General features: G+C 39.6%; 3 protein-coding genes across 4 annotated transcripts; all 3 read right to left on the bottom strand.

The window, feature by feature from the left end:
- Positions 1–396: 396 nt before the first annotated feature.
- Positions 397–8331, bottom strand: LOC113699240 (zinc finger CCCH domain-containing protein 41). 2 transcript variants are annotated; one of them, XM_027219452.2, is made up of 5 exons: positions 7863–8331; positions 4330–5225; positions 2328–3566; positions 1616–1966; positions 397–1121 (listed from the first exon to the last, which is right to left on the bottom strand). In XM_027219452.2, exons 2-5 carry the CDS (start codon positions 5098–5100, stop codon positions 678–680), a joined length of 2805 nt encoding a protein of 934 aa, XP_027075253.1. In that variant the 5' UTR covers positions 5101–5225; positions 7863–8331; the 3' UTR covers positions 397–677. The 2 variants fall into 2 exon arrangements, with proteins under 2 accessions (XP_027075253.1, XP_071913001.1); XM_072056900.1 differs by lacking the exon at positions 7863–8331 and adding an exon at positions 6589–7798.
- A 1313-nt stretch (positions 8332–9644) lies between these two features.
- LOC113698569 (uncharacterized) lies at positions 9645–13334 on the bottom strand. Its single transcript, XM_027218438.2, has 3 exons — positions 12923–13334; positions 11830–12108; positions 9645–10908 (listed from the first exon to the last, which is right to left on the bottom strand). Exons 1-3 carry the CDS (start codon positions 13184–13186, stop codon positions 9796–9798), a joined length of 1656 nt encoding a protein of 551 aa, XP_027074239.1. The 5' UTR covers positions 13187–13334; the 3' UTR covers positions 9645–9795.
- Positions 13335–15665: 2331 nt separating this feature from the next.
- On the bottom strand, positions 15666–19160 carry LOC113698568 (galactinol--sucrose galactosyltransferase). Its single transcript, XM_027218437.2, has 4 exons — positions 17639–19160; positions 17139–17316; positions 16448–16815; positions 15666–16344 (listed from the first exon to the last, which is right to left on the bottom strand). Exons 1-4 carry the CDS (start codon positions 18872–18874, stop codon positions 15781–15783), a joined length of 2346 nt encoding a protein of 781 aa, XP_027074238.1. The 5' UTR covers positions 18875–19160; the 3' UTR covers positions 15666–15780.
- Positions 19161–20350: the final 1190 nt, after the last annotated feature.

Genomic DNA, 20350 nt, shown 5'->3' on the forward strand with positions numbered 1-20350 from the left:
CAGCCACAACTGGCAACTAACTAACTAGTTGAATTGGGTCGTTGCTCGGATGATCACCACCGAGCAGCCATCCGCTTCAAGTGTGAATGAAAGATTTAAAATGCTTTCTTCCATTTAATTACTGTGAATGAAAGATTCCACTTCCATTTAAGTACTGCAAGAAATAGTAGTATGTATGTCAATGTTTATTACAGCTCCAACTACTGACTGACGACGGCTCATTCGTCTTCATTTCTTCTTCCTCTAACCACCTTTATCTCATTTCGTATGCATGCATGCTAACACAATTTTCAATGCTCATTTCACTAATTAATCTAATCTTATAAAAAAATAATAATAATTTCTGTTACCATGTAATTCGGCGCGCTTTGTACCAGTAGAGCAACAGAAAAGAGGTAAAGAAGCCAATGTACCTTTGTTATAGATGAAACTTTTTGAGCTAAGTTTCTCAATTCTAAAATCTTTAAAATTCAAAAATTAAACAATTTGTTACAACTAACAAGCGTACCTGAACAGCTTAGAGCTGATCATCAGGATATTCCCCCTTTACATTTCCAAAATATATAAGAGATTAAAACAAAATTGAGACCAGAAATTGCTAGGACACTTGAATCATTTTACTCGTAAAAAAATACCTCTCTGTACAACTCCGACAATTAGGCCACGATCAAAAACTGTCAAGGCGAATTTTTCCCACCAGACACCATTGTTGAAGTAGATTCCAAATCTTCATCCCGGTCCACATGCTCTGCATCACTTGCTTTTAGTTTCAGATTTTGAGATTCAGCGTTTCCCAAGGTATTTGCGGCCTGGATTTCCACTTCCCCAGCAGATTGAACAGTAGCATCAGAAGACCATTTCGAGGAAGCACAAGGGTGTTCCTTCCCACTATTGTCCCTGCTTGTGCTACTACAAGACAGCCACCCAAACTGCAAATTTTGGCCTTGCCAGCATTTACCATGTAAAAATGCCTTTTCGGCAGAGCGGCGAGTCGTAAAAGATATACGACCTGAAACTTTGGATGCCTCTGACTCGTTATCACCATCTTGAGGCTTGGTATCTTCCAGTTCGACAACAGAGAGATCTCCAAAAACAGAGAAATGTTCCTTCAGATTGGAAACCTAGTAGAAATAAACAAGTTATCAGCACTCACAATCTGACAAGACATCAGGGACAACAAAATATTTATGCAGATAATTCCAACCGCATGAAAACATACAAAGTCCCAAACTACAACCCCGATTTTGATTGGTGCTGATTAAAGCATACATCCAATTTTAATTGGAAAAAGAAGAAAAACTCTGAAAAAGAATAATTCCATAATCTTTTACAGTGAATCATATATTGGCGCAAGTACTAAAAACAATGTCATGCTCAGTATGAGAATCTAATAGACTTAGAAGCATAAAACTCAGTACAAGGTACGACCTGCTCAAGCTGATTCTTACAAAATCAAATTAAGGAAGAAAAAACAGTCCTCAGAGCCAGCAGCATGACTCTTGGGGAACTGTTTAGTGTGAAAAAACTGTGCAACATATGGCAGCTCATTGCAAGGAAATAAAATTATCTGTAAGCAAGGACATGAATATGTCAGGAAAACCAAAAGAGAGATTACATTAGCAAGACCAGCTGGCAGAGGTGGAAGAATTTTGAATGCAGTGGGGCGGTTATCCAGTTTGAATCTGTTGATGACCATTGGTGCTCCTAAAGGTGCCAATGGGCGAATTGAGGGTTTCAAAATTGAGGATTCTGGCAATGCAATAGTAGAATTAATTTTTGGACTGCGGGCCACAGCACTCTCACCAGCTCTGCCACTATCCATTGTCGTATCTGCTTGTGGTGATGAAATAGCAGTACCAGAATCACTGGGCCTCAACATTTCAATTTTAGCAACATCAACCACCATGCCTCCTTTTTGCCCCTTAGAAGGCTGATCTAATGCTACCTCCTCTTTAAGACCAGTGGCCTGCAAAAACTGAACCCTTGAGAAAAGAAATCCAAATGAAAAGCAGTAGGTCAGTTACTATACATACAATTTTATGGAAATATACCATACATATTCCCTACTTGTAACCAAGATATCATCACATTATACATAAACAATATGTCCTAATTCACTTTCCAATCTTTTCTTAAAGTGTGTTTTAGTATGTATCTTGAGACTCACTGCCAGATACTTTTTGACTTGCAACTAAGATGTGATGCTAGACACCAGGTAGGAGATCTAAGATAAAAAATCCAGACAACAGGAAAATACAAAATTTCCAGAAAAGAAAATATGCTCTTGACAACTCATGAAATTTCTAATAGAAAGAAGTAACCAGTACTTGTTTCTCCAGTTTATTTAACTGGCGCTTGAACTCATTCCTTTTTTGGTCAAGCATTTCCTGCTTCTTTCGCACTTGTTCCTTCAAAAGCTCTAAACTCTCCAGCTTCTTTTGCAAAGGAGGTACAGCTTTGGGGCCATTGGTAGCCACAGGCTTTGGATGATCAGAACCAGGCAAAGGAGAAATGGCAGAATTGGCAATACTACTTTTAGACCCTGATATTTGGATATTATCTTTTCCTTTGGTGGTAACAGATGGATAGGTAGGACCCCCAGTAAAGGTCACACCACGGGGATTAGCATGTATATTACCAACACCACCTGTTCCATCATCAGGTATGCTGTCCCGGTTAGCCCACCACAGCTTGATAAAGCGATTGCCCATTACAGCATCAGGAGCCTTCAGAGCAGCTTCTGCTTCTTCCCTCTTAGAAAATTGAACAAAAGCTCGTTCACTGTTCGATGGGATATAAATGTCAATAACCTCACCAAATTTTTGAAAATGTAAAAGAAGCGCTTCCCTTTTGTTTTCTTTCTGAGGAACACCACTGACAAACAGAGTACGAAGTGCCTTTTGAGATGGTTTTCTAATACTACGTCCAGAATCACCATGTGGCTTTGAAGACAAGCCTAAAACTTGCATGCCAACTTCATCTGCCTTCGTCCGTCTTCCATGTAGGGCAATGGCCTCAGCACCGTTAATGGACTCCATGTCCTTTTTTGCTTCATTTTCTAGATGACTAGGGGAATTCAAAGTAGAACCAATCTTCTCCCTCACATCCCCCCTATTTCTTGAACTGCCAATCCTTCCCCAAACAGAGGAACTTTGACAGCCTGTAACAGCCCCAGCATTTCTTGCCGGACGCTCATTATCAGAACCATCAAACTGTCCAACTGAAAGACGATCTGAACAATCTGCATCCACCAGAGGCTCAACCTTATCCAGATTGGATGGATTTAGGGCTAGAAGTTCAGGTGATGTATCAGGACAATCACTTGCCCATAAAGGTTGGTCAGGATCATACAGATCAGATCCTCCTGCCATAGAACCACCAACAAAAGCACCATTCAAACCTAATCCATCATCCCCTATTCCAGGCTTGCTATTTTTGCTCTGTAGACATTTGCTATTCATGAATGCGCCAGAAGAAGAATTTGCAGGTAGAGGTCCTTGTCCAGCAGGTGTTCCCAATAGATGTGCACTAGGCAATGAAACAGGAAGATTAAACTGTGAAAGGCTCTGCAATGCAAGAAAAGAGAAGTCTAGTTAAATGCACATGCAATAACTTGCCCAAGAATTGTTCATAGCAGTGTATTGTATGGTGGAATCAGATTTACTACTTCAGAAATCTAAATCAAATAGAAAAAAAATAAGAGCATCTTTTACTTCCTCAAAAAGAAATTCATGAATAGTTAAAAGGAGCAATAATATGAGAAGAAAATAAAATACATTATTTTGGCTACTCTTTCATCCACTAATGGTAACTGTCATTTTCTTCTAACAAGAAGAAAATATTACTAGCTATATCCACAGCTCCCCAAACTATGCAATGCTTTATTGAACTACTGCATTATCCAGCATCTCTATGTATTCAACAAGTAAAGTTCATGACTGTTTTCAGTGCCTATGGAGGCAAGGATTAACCCATGCGACATGCAGTTGATCAAAGAACACTAAGCTAGTTTTATTTATCCAGAAGTCCTGACAGGTATTTCCCTGAATAGAAACGAGTTAAATTATTTTGTTAGAAGTACACTAGGACTTGGCTGCAAAAGAGTTGACAACAGAACTATGCCAAATTTACCATTCCACAGCCACCTGTTCGCAACTTAAGACAGATATACATGCAGAAACTGAAGAATTCAAGCCACATGGAATGTAGAAATGTGTGGAGACAATATAGATTGAGACATGTAAAATGCAATATTAAATTCGATATAACTGGGCAATAAAAGACAAGATAATACTACCAACAAAATTTCTTTGATCACAAATCATGTACCTGAACATCCTCAACAACTATACGGTTGACACCATGCTCCATCGGACACATATCTCCTCTTAAGCAAAAACCACGCTCCTCAAAATCTCTACAACGTGGCCGAGATATGCCCAAGTTCACCGTAGGGTTAATTGATGGTTTCAATGCCCCTTGCAAACCGATGGAATGAAGAGTATCAAGACCACCATTAGGCATAGCTGGAACCAACCCAAATGCATTCCAAGTTGCACTCTGCACATTGGAAACATTCGGTAACCCCCTACCTGCAAATAGACTAGGAGGAATGGATCCCTGTTGAACAAGTTGAGAAGCAATATCTGCAGAACTAAACCTCGAATCACGCTGCCCCCAAGCACCAGATTCTCTACCTCTACCCCTAGTGGGCCCAGGATCAGCTGACAGGGACTGGTTTAACCTAATTCTTTGGCTTAACTCTGTTGGAGCTCTGGAAAATGATGCCAAATTTGGACGTCTTTTCTCAAACCTACCAGAGGAATCTCTCTCCTGATTGCCGAAGTTGTAGGTCTTCCAGGTTTCACTAGACTGAGAACCACTTTCCCTACAAGGATGCCCATTTTCAAATGGCTTCCTTTTTCTGTAGGGTCTTGTCAAAACTTGTTCAGAAGCATCACCCTCCAATGATTGAGAACGTGCTTCTCGTCTACGATGCTTATGATTACGATCATCATCATCGTCTTCACTAATTTCTTTCTCCTCGGGATCGCTAGCAGGAGAAAGGCCTATTTTAGGAGAAGTGACTTTTAGCTCCATTCAAAACCTCTTATGAAGAAGAAGACCAAGACCAAATAATTTTATAGCATCAAAAAGTATAATGCACCAGGCAGCTGAATAATGAGAACCACTTTATTTACAGAATCAGCAAAGAGGGCTAGCGCCTGAAATAAAGAGCAGCATTGATTAAGCAGATAGGAATGTCAAAATGCAGAAATACCAACATTCATAAGCTAAGTGATAGAATTAACATGCATAATATGTTGCTTTAGGCATCTTAAATGAAGAAACAATTCCCTTTGCATGAAATCAAAGCACAGTAATTACTTTTAAATGTAAACCACAATACTAATACTAAAATCGATATTCAAGGACAACAAAAGAGACTAGACTTGATTTGTCAAAAATCCATGTTGCCTTTGAATGGAGTAAACTAGATTATCCCTCAGCATTTGACATTTATATCAGAGTCCCTCAATGTGGCCAAAGTGCCACTAACACCTGAGAAGCAACTTGTCCCTACTACTCCACCAACTACTACTATTCAAAAGAATACCTGTGTAACAACAAAGGTACTCAACAGTCTTAGTTCTAAAAAACAATTACTTTCCAAGTGCAAATTACTCATAAGTCCAAAAACCAGAACCAGCACCAGCACCAGCATTGCCGGGATAGCCAACACTAAAAATCCAAAATAAAAAACTAAAAACAGAAATATTAATAAAACAAATCCGATATGAAAAAACCTGTCTACTTGTGTATTGCTGTGTGCCACACTTCGTTTTTGTCAACCTTTTAGCCCATTTGGTATAACTCATCTGGAATGACAGTCCACCTCGTAAATGAGCTTTGCAAATGGACATTAATGAACTTCTAAGGTAAAGTCATTTCAAGCAAGCAGCTACTCCATGAAAAGCCTTGCTCTGTACATTAGTGCTTAAGGAGCACTTTCTCCAATTATTAAAAATCAAGGTGGCTTTCTGGTACCATCCATACCTAAATGCACCAATTAATCATCTAGACACGTTGCTCCATTCCTTTGCCATTTTGTGAAATGATTCATAATAGATTGACCAACCACCTTTCCCTTAATCTATCCCCAACTCATTACCACCAATTCAATCACCACAACATAATCTAATGTCTACCCCATCCATATTCTGTCCAACAGCCTTCATGATGTGGAGTCTTATTTACAAAGGTATCCAATTTTTTGCAATCTATTCCAGCTCTCTCTCTCTCTCTTCTTTTATTGTTTGAGTAAAATAGCCTTAAATATGTCATAAAACTACAAGCAGTTCAGAGGTCACTTTAGAAACAGAGAATTCATGTTCCCAAGAAGTTCCATAGCTCCAAAATAAATGAAGAACTGTAAGCAACAACATTAATGTCAAATTTGCATTAGGTCATGAATTCTAGTTTTGGTGACAAGAAACACATCACCTTAATACAGAAGCATAATCAATTAGAATGGTGGTAATAAAAAAAAAAACTTGTGTTCATCGGGAACTACAATTTTAGCATTACCTTAGTCAAAATTTTTGGCAATTCTTAACCTCCCCATAAAATTTGGCAGGAAAAGCTCTCCTTTTTCAATGTGTAATTAAATCTCATCCAGTCCACCACCATCGTCCATATAAATTTAAAAGATAACACTGAAATAACACCATTCATACAAAAAGAAACAGTTCAAGTGATGACCATTAATGAGCATGAGAAAAATTTAAATGTGTGGGAGAACTGAAATTGGTGTGCCTCTATCTGGCGGGTATGAGAGAGAAAGAGACAGAAGGTGCTTGCAAGTGTATAAAGACTTGATGGGCTTATGCTTGAAGACCATTACCTAATCTTCGGTAAACATCTCAAACGGGAGACAACGCACAGACGTGGCTGGAACTGAAAATCTTGCATTGAAATTGATCAATTTGACTCCAAAAAAGACTAATAACACGTGTTTTACTTAACTCGTCTCTCTTATAATCTTGTGAAATGTCAAACCAATGAGTCACACTTCATCAAAATCCTATGTGGTCAATTTCAATAAATGAGCGTCCAAGGAGTCAACATTAGGCAACAAGATTTATCTACACATATGACGAGATGCACATTCAATTACCAAAAAAATCTTAAATGCTAAAGAGTACACGAGAATTGGCCATTTAAAGACACTACATAACTATGCAAACAAACATCCAGCTTTCCATCAAACCAACCGAAAGTAAATATTTCCCAAAATGCAGTAAAACCTCAGCAGCTCATAAAAAGAGAAAGTAACAAAAAATCAATTATCTATAAATTCCACAACTAACCAAAGGGCCAGCATGTACACATGTAGGAGCCAAGTGCACCAGTCATGCAGTTCACCCAAGATACTCATACCTAAAGGCCAGACCCTAGTTCCACAGCCAGTAAAGTGTACAGATGATATCGAACAGCAGTTACAGAACAATAATCTAAGAAGGGGCGCTCTTATCCCAGGCATACCCACTGTAGCTCATCAGCCCAAAAGAAGGAAGATATGGAGCAAAATTACTTTAAAAAAAATAAAAGGAATAAAATAAGCAATGCCATGAACACTTAAAAAAGAGTTCGTTACTTAAGCCAGTCCAGATAGTGTCGCATACAATGGGAACCAACATAAAAGGGAAAGGAAAAAGAAAAATAGTAGCACTAACAATAAAAGCTATTACAAAGCCCAAACCCTAATTCAATTAAGGCAATTTGATCACACAACTTAAAACAAAATCCAATAGCAATAACGAATTGAAAAAACGAAAAACTAGAAGGTAAACGAGCGAAACCTGTTGAATTGTGAATTAGGGTTTCGAACATTTTTACTTTTTCTGTTCCCTTTTTCGGTGAAATGATAAAGAAAGCAGGCTGTAGCTTCTTCCTCCAATAGTAATCGGACCGTAATTTTGCAGCTTACGCCAAGTCAGTATTTTGTCTGTATTTGCAATCTCTATATTGTATAAGCTCCCCTCCGTCCAAATGTCGTTTTGTCTCTCTCTCTCTCTCTCTCTCTCTCTCTCTCTCTCTCTCCTCTCTCACGCACCCTGTGAAGAAGAAAAGAGGAGAAAAAAAAGGAGGGTTTTACAGAAGAAACACGGACGGATTTGGGTAGCCAATAAAATAATTTTATCGTAAATTGAAGAAAACAACCCTCATGTGTTGCTAAAATCCAGACATATTCATCATTCGGAAATTTTGTCGCAGCCAACCAAAAGGGCTGATTAATGCCGGTGGCAGTCCCGCAAGCGTTTGAATAGTTGCAGTAGTTTTAGTGTAATTATGGATTGGCCCAAAAAGTAGTCTGGGAAGGCCAGCGGAACCCAAAAAGCATGATGGTGACCGTACTTGGATTTATATATTTAAAAAAAAAAAAAAATACTCAACCAAGACCTCTATTCTAGGCCTTACCTGCTTTAACTTGGGCTGGGATTGGAGTTGCGGGGCCGCGGAGGTAGTCTATAGCAAGCCCATATGTCTTTTTTTTAACATAAGAACACTGAACACGCTCTCTGTTTTCGAGCCCACAAAGAAAGTTTTTGGGAAATTTTGAAAAGGAAAAAGTAGGAAGGCTGAAAATTTATGAGCAGAGCAAGTATTGGAATATTTGTAAATGAGGTATGGGCTGCTGTTCATAACTTAAAATGAATAATAAACTTACCATTAAGATTAAATTACCTTCGTAATTATATGCACTGCATTGAATACAAATGTGCGCTTTTCTGTTTTTTTTTTTTTTAAAAAAAAATTCACTTTTAGGGTTAGAAATGTGCATGTTGGCAATTGTAAGTGCACATCCAAAATCTCCACGTTTAAAATCCATACATGTGTACATATATACGTTCAAATGTGCATATATGATGCATGTGCATGTACAAGTACTAATATGTGCGCAAAAGAATAAAATCGTAATTTTATCAAGAACAAAAAATGTTTTTTATAATTTACAAACAATAACCCTAAAATTTTATTATATAGCAGGAGTCTATTTCTATTTTGCGCTGGGGATAAAAACAACGTAAAATTTTCATTTTTAAGTTTTCGATCTCTTTTTAACATCCCAGGAATACAAAGAAAACCGACAAAAGGGTCATACTTAAGCAAATTTAAGACAAGGCCCTTACAATTACAGCAGACAACAATAGTAGCATATTTGTTATTGATAACATAATCAAGATATTTTTTGACAATGTTTTTATCAGTCACCTTTTTTTTTTTTTTTTAAATAATAGGGTCAGTCCTTGCGCGCAAAGCAAAACGTTCATAAAAGTGCAGCATTATTCAAACAATTAAAACTGCAAACATGTGGTTAATTTCTTTCACCTGTATTTCATGATATAATCTTTATAGACATTATGGAAATCTTCTTCGAAGTTATTTCTGAAAACAACATCATAAATGTAAACCAAAAAAAAAAAAAAAAAAACGAAAAGGTGAGAAAGTTCTTTTTGCTGCCTAAACGCCTTGACAAATCATATTGACTTGATAATCACCAACGCCAATAACGCCACGGGGCAAAGAAAGGACAGGACATGACGCCGCCGATTCATGCGCCACAAGCAAAGAGGCAAGAATAACAGTCAAGAGATGCACAGCCATCATTAGTACCCAAAAATTATGAAACAGTAACCAAAAGTGCCCCCCGAGATCCAAACAGATATTTCTTTCAGCAAATGGCTGCCCCAACAACCTTCTGTACATGAACACACATCAGAAAAAGACGAGTTACCGACCAAACCAGCCTCGTGGAGGCTGGACTTCCCCATCATTCATTAATTTATCTAAAACCACATTAAGATCAACGGATTGCCCATTCTCTGTCAATTTCCGGACTGTTGCTCGCACCTGATCTCTCGGAAATCCCATATTTGTCACCTTGTCAACCACATCATCAACGGGAACCCTGTTTCCAGAACCTGAAGAACCAGAGCCACCACTGACCCCAGAGGCAGTAGGTATTGCTTGAGGTAAAATCCGTGCGGTAGGAAGCTGTGGATAACCACTTCCACCACCATGGCCAATGACAGGAGAGGAAAGCTGCTGAGATTTCGCAGGTGAGCCACTGCCATACTGGGATGACGAACCGCCATACAAATATTGTTCCCCAGAACCAGAGGCTGGGCCGTATGTCCCAGAAAATCCTGGACCAGGCCGGCTAGATGGCGGCTCATACATGTGCGGGGGAGCTCCATAGAACTGCTGGTGGGGAGGAGCTGCGCTAGCTGGAAGGGAAGGAGTTTGGCGGTTAGCTGGAGAATAACTTTGAGATGGTACATAAGGTGGTTCTTCAGGATGATGGGCTAATGCAGGTTGGTGTTGGGGGGGATTAGCAGCTTGGAGAGAGTTGTGTGGTTGAGGAGGTGCAGGAGGCTGAGAATACTGAAGTTGAGGGAGGGCTTGGTACTGTTGCTGCAGCTGAGGTGGCGAAGAAGCCTGCAGCTGCTGTGGTGGAGGCAATTGATATTGCTGGCCCAAGTTCTCTGATGTTTGACCAGCTGGTGGTGGTGGCGGTGGTGGTGGAAAATAAGGCTCCTGCTGAGGAACAGAAGGAAGTTGATTATGAGAGAACTGGCTTGGCAGCTGGACTTGAGGTGGTAGATTTTGTTGCAAGGCCGGTGGAGGAGCATTAGGAGGGACAACTGATGGTGTTTGAGCAACAGGAGGAAGGTGCTGGTGAGATTGTTGACTAACAGATAATGCAGGTTGTGAAGAATCCAAATGACTGGTGCCCTGTGTATCCACATGCTGCTCAGCCTTTGAAACTTCCAGCTTTGCAAGATGCAGCTGAGCATCCAAAATTTCTTGCTTATCCCTTATAAACTGTATACCATTTTGCACCTGTACCCATTTTTTGATGCAGTCAACACAAACAACAAAAAACAGAGAGAGAGAGAGATAAAAGGAGGAGGAGGAGAAGCATAAACATTACGCATGACAACTTAAATCTGACAAAATTAGGTATTCATTTCAAGTCAAGAAACAACCTAGGAGCCTGATTGCAAGATGAGAAAAACAATAAGACGTACCAATCCAGACAAGCTTTGTTCATTTTCCAAGCCATTATGGGAAGACAAAAGGAAAACTCAGGAACAATCTCATGAAGGGAAAAAACAGTGCAGGTACTGCATCTACAAGCATAATTGTGAAGTGTCTGTGCTAAAGAGACCTTAAATGGCATAGATGAAATCAGTCTCTAGTGCAGAGATGCTGATTATTTGGACCAATATATTTGTCTAGCTCAACACTTAAGATTGAGCTTAAAAAGCAACTATCTCGCTCTAACTGTTTACCACTAACGCTCTGTTGCACTTTTGCAAGGGAATAAAAATTTTCAATAATACAGCTGTGGGTTAACTCAGACAATCTGTACAAGTTTGGATTTTTAAAAAAAAAAGGCTCTAGGCTTAAGTAGCCAATAGCAGTAGATCTCAAATAATTATTTTAGCCAACCTTTTGACCTTAATAACTTGCAATGGCTGGAGAAGGTAAGGAGATAAGATCAACGTGGCCATGCACCAGAAAATAATGCACAATATAAACATTACAACCCTGGAAAGGTGCATTTCTATTAAAAACAAAACCCTCGCATGCATAAACTTCTCAAAAATGAGTGGCAAGTAAAATATTACCATCCCATCAACAACCTCCTAAAATCTATGCAGTAAATCTGGAACAGTTTAATTAATCAAACGGAAAAACAAATTGTCAGTGAACTGAAAATGCTCTGAAACAGACGGGTAAAGAGAGAAATGGAGATACCTCTCTAAGAATATTTTCCAACTGTCTCATTCTCCCATCAGAGCTCCCATGATTAGTTCCGACAGAGACCTTCAATTCATCCAAAGAATTTTCAAGGTGACGGGTCCTGGACTCCAACTGTGTTAATCGTGCACTAACACTGTCCAATCCATGCATCAGATTATCGGCATACTTCTTCATGGTACGATCAATCTCAGACACCAACTTGGGGTCAACAACATTTTGATCCTTCTCCAAAATGACTCTTCCAGGTTCGAAGGAGTCAAAAGAACTGTAAGTCTGTAAAGAAAATCAAGTTCCATCAAAAACAAAATTAAAAAAAAATGTAGAGGAACCTATCCACTAGCTAATATCAAGTCCCTCTCCAATCAACACAAAACCTTTCTGTTTTTGGAGGTAAAAAGATACTTCCTTTCTTCTTCCTCCTAACTTGTCCTCTAGGCGTTCTTATACCACAGGTATACTTCATGCACAAATAAGTTAGTCTTATATAATTTGGATTTAAAATGTCCTTTCAGTGATATATTAATATCAAAAAACCAACCCCGTTATCAATCAATGTCCACTCTCTCTCCCTCAGGCCTGATTCTGATCTAATCTTCGATGTTTCTCGGAACTATTATTAAATCTTAATGGTATATACTTTGTACAATTTCATACCCACTGAGGGCCTTTCCAGTTGCAACCTTTTGATAACCATACACCGCACAGCATCACCATATATGTTAATTGTAGACATTAAACAAACAATAACAATTTGATCGCCGCCAAAAACATTTGATTTTTTGCTTCCTAAATCAAGATTGAGGAATAAGCTTTTCACATTAAACTTCAAGCGAAGCCGTAAACCCATCAACATTTGTATTGCTTAATCAGTAGTACTACTTCAGTTCTGCCAAGAGTACGCCTTTTAAGTACTAAAACAGCCCAAAAAAGGGAGAACGTGGATAGGCCAAAAACATAACCAACATCGACCAACCTTAAATTACCCAAAATATATAAAGTCCAAAATTGGTTTAGTCTTCCTAAACATAAAATACAAAGATAAAGTATAGACTGGGAAATAAAACCAAAAAAAAAAAAAAGACGTTACCCTGATTCCACCCGTATGAGTCTTGTTGTCGGCTGAATTCCAAGCCCTAGGCGGCGCATCAAGATTGCCGGAATCGATTTCGGTCCCGATGGGGCGAAGCGGCTGGAAATCATAGCTGGGAAGGATCTCCTCTTTCTTGTCGGAATTCCCGATGCGGTGATCCTCGCGAGGGTTAATCAGATCGATGAAGTCATTATGAGAATTGAGGCTCTGCGAATTGGATAGATCCATGATCTGTTTGTCCATAAACTGGGATGTATTCATCGAGTATTCACTCAATCGTAGTTGACACTTAAATATATATTATTCTCGTAACACCAATAATATAATAGATTATATGCAGTACTTCTTAAATTATTAGCATAAATATAGATATATTTGTAGAGAGAGAGAGAGAGTGGAATGGAAAAAAAACGGTGGGAAATTCTGGGATGGTTCTGGGTTATTCTTGCCTCTGGGATTTGGCGTGAAGGGTTTTTGATAATTTGACGATGTGAAATTATGAGGCGTCCTTCGTGGGAATTTTATTTTTATTCTTTTCCTTTTCCTTCGTGGGAAATTTATCTAAACAAGACCCGTACTTCCCGTCGCCGCTGCACCTTGGAATGGCCAAAAAACGATGTCGTTTTTCGGAGCTTAAGTTGACAATTTACTTGGATTAATTTCGTTTTGGCCCTCCCCGGGTTATTTATGCGATTATTGATATTTAGTTTCAAACTTTAAAATAATATACCATAAATGTTTTTACCGTGCAAAAAAAATGAAATTTATAATTTAATAATTAAAAAAAAAAACCCAGATGAGGCTATGATGTCTTCTTCCTTAATTAAACTTTTTTGAAAAATTTTTGGAAGACCCTTGATTAGTAGTAGATGTCTTGGAGTTGATGGGTCCCACTTGCACACAACTCTTGCATCAAAAACACTCTTTCTGTTGAAATAAAGCCCCTAAGGGAAGGCACATTGCACATCAGCTACTGCGATGCAGCTTATTAGTTAGAGAAAATGACATGTTTCATCTTTCACAATTCGTAAAAATATTCTTTTAGTCTCTCATATTTGAAATGAAACAAATTAGTCTTTCACATTTAAAAATCCAAACTTTTACATTTTAGAAATAAACTCTCAGTTGTGAATCAAACTATCTAACAATCCGGTTACAAATTCTGAGGATAGAATTGATAGATCACTTGCAAAAGCATATTTCCAACAAATAAATTAAAATAATTAAAAAATCTTAATTAAAACCCATTTACTTCTTCAAAAGCAATCTTAAGTCGCTTGTCTACAAGCAAATGGGTTTTACTTAATATTTTTTAATTGTTTTAATTTATTTGTTGGAAATATATTTTTACGAGTGATCTACCAATTTTACCCCCAAATTTTGTAACCAGATTGTTAGATGATTTGATTCACAACTGAGAGTTTATTTCTAGGATGTAAAAGTTTGGGTTTTTAAATATGGATGACCAATTTCCTTCGTTTTAAATGTGAGAGACGAAAAGAATATTTTTACGAAATGTGAGGGATGAAACATGTCATTTTTCCTATTAGTTAAGGTACTGCAGAAGAAACTATTATGTCTGGAGTGACTGTAGAGAGATGATTGCATGAGATTGGCAAGTATGTTCATCTTACTATGCAAGGGAAGGTAATTTGGCAGTAGATAATTTAGCAATTATGGAGCATTGTTTGCTCTATTAAACAATAATTCTAATGTCTCCTCCAAGCAAATTTTTTGCAAGATTTCATGGAAATAACAACCCATATATTATTAGATCTCTCTAAAAGTGGCCATGTAAAAAAAATGCTAATGTTCCGGTCAATTGCTACCGAAATTTTTGTTTTCTGAAGATAAAACGTGCCTTATCCTCAAATATAAGAATAACGACCTCTGGATAAAATGCATCTCTAGACTTATAATTAGCCAATAAGGACTGAACTACCATCAGACTAGACGGGTGCACTACTTACCCGTATAAATTTGAAAAAATCATATATTACTGCAATATGATAGGAGGTATAATTTAATCTCTTGATCTCTCACCCACCAAGATTTGTCGTTGATAGTGGCCACGGCCAAAATAACCGGTGGTTCTTTACACTCAGAGTTGCCAGGCTTAGGATTTGATTCCTTGGCGGTGGAAAAAATCCCAAAGAGTCACTAACTGACCACTCGATCCGACTCCAATAGTTATTGCTGGAGAATTGACTAGCTTTAATAGGAAAATAGATGCAATTTCTATAATCAACATCGCCTCTTGTTTGCCTCCATAATTCTGAGATGATTAGGAGAATGACTGGCCCAAAACGGAGAGCAACTTTCCATGGATACGAACATTATGAATTGATGAGTGATGACCCTATTCCGACCGCAAAATGCTTGTTTTCAAATTGGGCAATTAGCTGCACAAGTTGGATAAAGCTCGTACTTTCCCTGGGAAACTTTCCCGTGGCCCATTGGCCTCTTAAGCATCCAGCGGTCATCAGTTCTTTAACTTTTCCCAGTGCGGGGCAGATCCCGTCCAATACAGAGAAAACGATACAGCTCAAATCAAACCAACAATGGTATGGCGATGCTCAGGCGGAAGCGTGAAATCTATTAATTTTGGTTTTGCATCAGAACATGCCAACAAACTACCTCTCATTAGTTATTGGGCCCAGTTAAACACCGCCTAACAAAATATTTAAAAGAAAGTTTAGTGTGCTGAATATGCACAGAAGTGAGCGAGACAGACAGAGAGTATTGGTAATGCACTTGATAGCACTTGATAGCACTTTGTTCCGTCTCAGTTTACATTTTTGTGTGCAAGAGTTGGATACAATTTTGGACTCAGGATCCAAACCCAATAATAGTTATCAGAACTGGTACTGAATTACAGAAAGCCCAGAAGAATTAGGCCATGGGACTTGAACTATGATCATGTGCCCTTCATATTCAAATGCCACCTCATTCCCATTGACACGGCAAACGGTGGGCTTCTGGGACGAGAAGACCCTCATTTCTCCGGTTCCCTTTACTCCGATTTGTACGGCGTCGGCATCATCATTGAACACCATTGTCTGAATGGCACCACCAGAGTTGAGCATGTTCACCAGACCAATCGGAGCAAACCGGACACCTTTGCCGCTAAAGACCTTGACGGGAGAGACAGTTACGAGGTCAAAATGAAATGGCTCCAGCGATATTTCGAAGTCGTCGGATGGCTTCGAGAGCAGCAGCCTCTTCTCCCGGAAAGAGTACAGGGCAAACACTTGAACTCCATCAACTGAGATTGGCGAAGTCCCCTGCTTCCACTCCACATCTTTGGGACTGAAAGTGGAAGTCACGGAATGAGAATACTGAGAGGCACATTTATTGCGTCTCGCTTCTCTGCACCATCCTCCACCTTGGCAGTTAAATGCCCCCACAACTCCGGTATACTGATGCAAGAAGACACACAAGTATTTGACGAGGTTAATATCCAGTTGTGTCACGAGCTAGGAGATGATTGAGAAATCAAGGGAGAGTAAATTAACCGCTCACCTTGTTGAGGTTCCATATCTTAAGCATGGTTTTTCCATTGTGAAGAGGGTCTTCAAAGAGGCAATCACGGGTAGGAAGCGCATAGTACTGGCAACGCAGAATTGTACCGTCAGGCAAGACGAGGCTCTTGAGGAGCTCGAAGTTGTGCTTCCCTACAGAGTCACTCACGTAGATCGGTCCACCGGAGATGGCTCGAGAGGCAGCGTGAAATTCAGCACAGGGATGAGTCGACTGGAACATGTCCCAGTCAGGGTGAATGAAATTGCCCATCCACAAGCTATTGTAAGCGCAGTGAACCATGTGACACCCCTGTAACCAGAATGTGCCGTTGGGATCACCGGAAGGATCGGTACACCAAAAGTCATCTCCTGTTGTTATCACGTAACGTGTTAAAAGCCCATACAAGTCGAATCCAATCACTCTGTATTATTGAGTAGGTGGCTCAAGGAAGCAGGCAGTTTATACACGCACACGCGTATGTTTTAGATTAGAACTGGCTCGAATGGATTAGCTTTTAATTAGTACCTTAATCTTTAATTAATTTTCATAATCAATGAAAACATTTGACTCCCTAGAAGGCTTACGTCAGTAACAGATAAGAGCCAGTCCCACACGGTTTTGCCATAAAGTCGCAAAATCAGCTGCTATGTGAGTAAAAAGTAAATAAATGAAAACGGAGAGAGTAACGTACCGACGCGGCCAAGGGAGATGGCCTGAGTTCCGAGGAACATGAAGTCGTTGCAGTGCTCCATGCTGGCAATCACGCCATTCCCTTTCAAGTGATTTCTGACGGAAGACGTAAGGGCTTTGAAGTAGGCTTTTGCGAGCTCCACTCTGCCCCCATAATCCTCGCAAACCATTTCCAGCAGCTGCCCCCCATAATTAAACAACAACCATTTCAGTGTTACACGAAACATGCAAGTGGACGAACGTGAACAATTGAAGGTAATATATATATATATAACATATAATTTGACTGGACTTTGAACGCCTATAAATAATTAAGAGATACAGAAAGGCATTAACGTGCCGACAAAGCAAACATAGCAGTAGCAAATCCAAAAAAAAAAAAGAAGAAGAAGAAGAAGGGATTTTTGATTTGTCCTAATCTGAATCTACTCGAGAAGAAGAAGTAAACGCTAGTAAAGACACGTGGCGGTCGTAGGTTTGGAAGTTACTCGGAAAACTTACATGAATCACGTCCACCTTGACTCCATCAATTCCAATGGACTCCAGGTGAGAGTGAAGGCCTTCGTACAATTGGTCAGCAAGCTCCGGCGGTACCAACCCAACTCCATTGTTCACGATCTTATCCACCGCGAGATCTTCCATGGTCTTCTGCAGTCCGGGGGACAATTTCGGTGCAATCACTCTTGATTCGGGCAGCTCCGGGATGTCGGGTCTAAGCCCGCCCCAGTATCCACAAAGCGCATGCCACACGTAAACATAGTCCACACTTTTGAAGTTGTCCTTGAGGTCCCGAATGAAAGCACCCATGCCTTTATTTGGGCCGGCGCCGGATCCCGACTTGCCGGGGCTCTCGTAGTCCCTGAATTTGTAGTTCTCTTGGAACTTGATGAGCCTGCAAGGCATTTGTTCACCGGCGGATGTTCTGTTCATTCCTTCTGTGGTGATTGGATCGTCGTCGTGGGAGATGGACTGCCAACCATCGTCGATCAGCACCAGCCCAGGCGGGCACCCTCCTTCCGCGAGGTCCTTCACACCTTCCCACACGCCTTGCGGCTGCACCGTGAGGTAGAAGGCATCCCAAGTGCACCACCCGAACTTATCCACAATGCCCGGTGGAGTCTTTTCCTCCAAGAGCTTGAAGGTCCCCAGGTGGAACCTGACCACCTTCATAGCCTCTTTGACCAGCGTGAATGGATCGTCTCCCACGTGCATGTAAAGCACGCTCCGGAACAACGAGCCGTTGACTTTTGTCGACCCGCTTTCGACGCAGAGATCTATGTAGTCATCTTCGCCGGGCTGAAGAGAAGCCCTGAAAGGGCCTTCGATGAGCGGAAGGAGTAAGACGTAGGGGCGACCGGAGTCGGACTTATCGAGAATGACTATTTGAGTTTCGTTTTCGAGGTCTGCACCTTGGGTTCCAATCCAGTGGGTGGTCCACCAGACCTTGAACCTGAAAATGCTCATGAACCTGATGTCTTTGAGCTTCCCAACCGGCACCACGTGACGGCTCTTTGCCTCCAGGCTGTCGAAACCTACGAAGCAGCCGGAAGATGTTGTGACCGGCTTGTCACCGGTGGTGTATGGGGAGGGTGTGGCAACGATATTGGCCGGAACTTCGGATAAAATGACATGGTTATTCACCAAGAATTTTGATTCGTCTAGACTGATTAATGACAGGTTGCAGCCATCCACCAGGACGGAAATGTTTGAGCCACCTTTGCCGAGACTGGGAGCCATTAATTGATCAATAAACTTGACAAGCAAGCAAGGAAATACTACAACCTAAGAAATTATTGGGAGCAGAAAGCTCTTCAAAGAAAGAACGGAAAGCAGGGATGAGATTGGGTAGTTGAACCGTCCGAGAGTTATATAGAGATGTCAAGTGATGTCAGTAGCTCTTTAGAAATGGAATGAAGGATCTTTACTCGAATATTTTTGTGTGGTATACCTTGAACTAAAGCTTGCTCTTTTTTCTATCGTTGAGATGCTGTAAGATTAGTGTAAGTTGCTTTATCCAGTTCTGGCTGGCTATGGCAAATTTATAGGCCGCGATAGTGGTAAAATTTAAAAGAGTTGAAGGGTCATAACTAAGAGTGGGAAACTTCAAACGAAGAAGATGAGGTGGTCGGTTTGGTTTCAACTTCGAAGATTTGATTTTAGGGGGGGCAAGGGTACTGTAGGAAAGCGCATTAATTATAATTATCCTAGTGTCCTTTTCGTCGTCGAGAACATTTCTTTTTCCCAAATCCCACGGAGCCGTTAATCCCCAGTTATTAGTTACAGGTAACGTTCAGAGTAGATGACAAGTGGTAAGTAGACCAATTAAGCACATGACAACTCTTTGGGTGGCAGATGACAAATTCAACCTCCATCTTCACAATTTTGGTAGTGCAATTACCGTAAAAGATTTTGATGATTGAGTTTTAAGGTTTTCTCTGATTGCAGATGATTACGGGTAATATTTTTTTTTCTGAGGGAATTACTAGTCAGATAAAGTAGCAGAACAACATCAGAACTCAAGGATTAAAAAAAAAAAAATGTATGCATAGTCCGACTACGAGATAGGGGTGTGCGCGGATTGGATACTTATCCCATTCATCGTTTGGTTGACCTGATCCACACTTTGAAGGTCAGCTATTTTCTATTCTTACTTGTCCCATATATTTAACAAGTACTCGATTATAGGGTACTCGCTGAGATAAGATCGAGTCAACGGATTCCCGCTCTCCTCCACTTAGCATTTAATTTTTTTATTTTATACTAATTTAATTTTGTATTTTACACATTCATCTAAGATTTATTAAAGATTTTTTCTCAAAAAAACCTCCCACCAAAAAAAAAGCATGAGAAGAGAATACAAGAAAAGGAATTAAAAGAATTCAAAATTTAAAAAAATTGAAATAAGTTGCACATTTTTTTAAATATATGTTCCTCATTAATTAAACTCTTTTGTATGAAATATAAGATTATGACCTCTATAAATAAATATTGTAAATAAACTATAGTCTCTAATATTTGTAATGCAATTTGTTCAATGAAATTATTTATTTAGTTCTAAAAATATTATTTTATAATATGTGTATAAAAATAAAAATAAATTAAAAAAACATATATATATATATATATATGTGTGTGTGTGTGTGTGTGTGTGGGACGTGTCAGGTACCAACGGATTTTTAATTATATGACCCTAACTCACCTTGCATTTTAGCA

The sequence above is a fragment of the Coffea arabica genome, chromosome 7c, assembly GCF_036785885.1.
Source record: "Coffea arabica cultivar ET-39 chromosome 7c, Coffea Arabica ET-39 HiFi, whole genome shotgun sequence".
In the NCBI taxonomy this organism is placed as follows: Eukaryota; Viridiplantae; Streptophyta; class Magnoliopsida; order Gentianales; family Rubiaceae; genus Coffea; species Coffea arabica.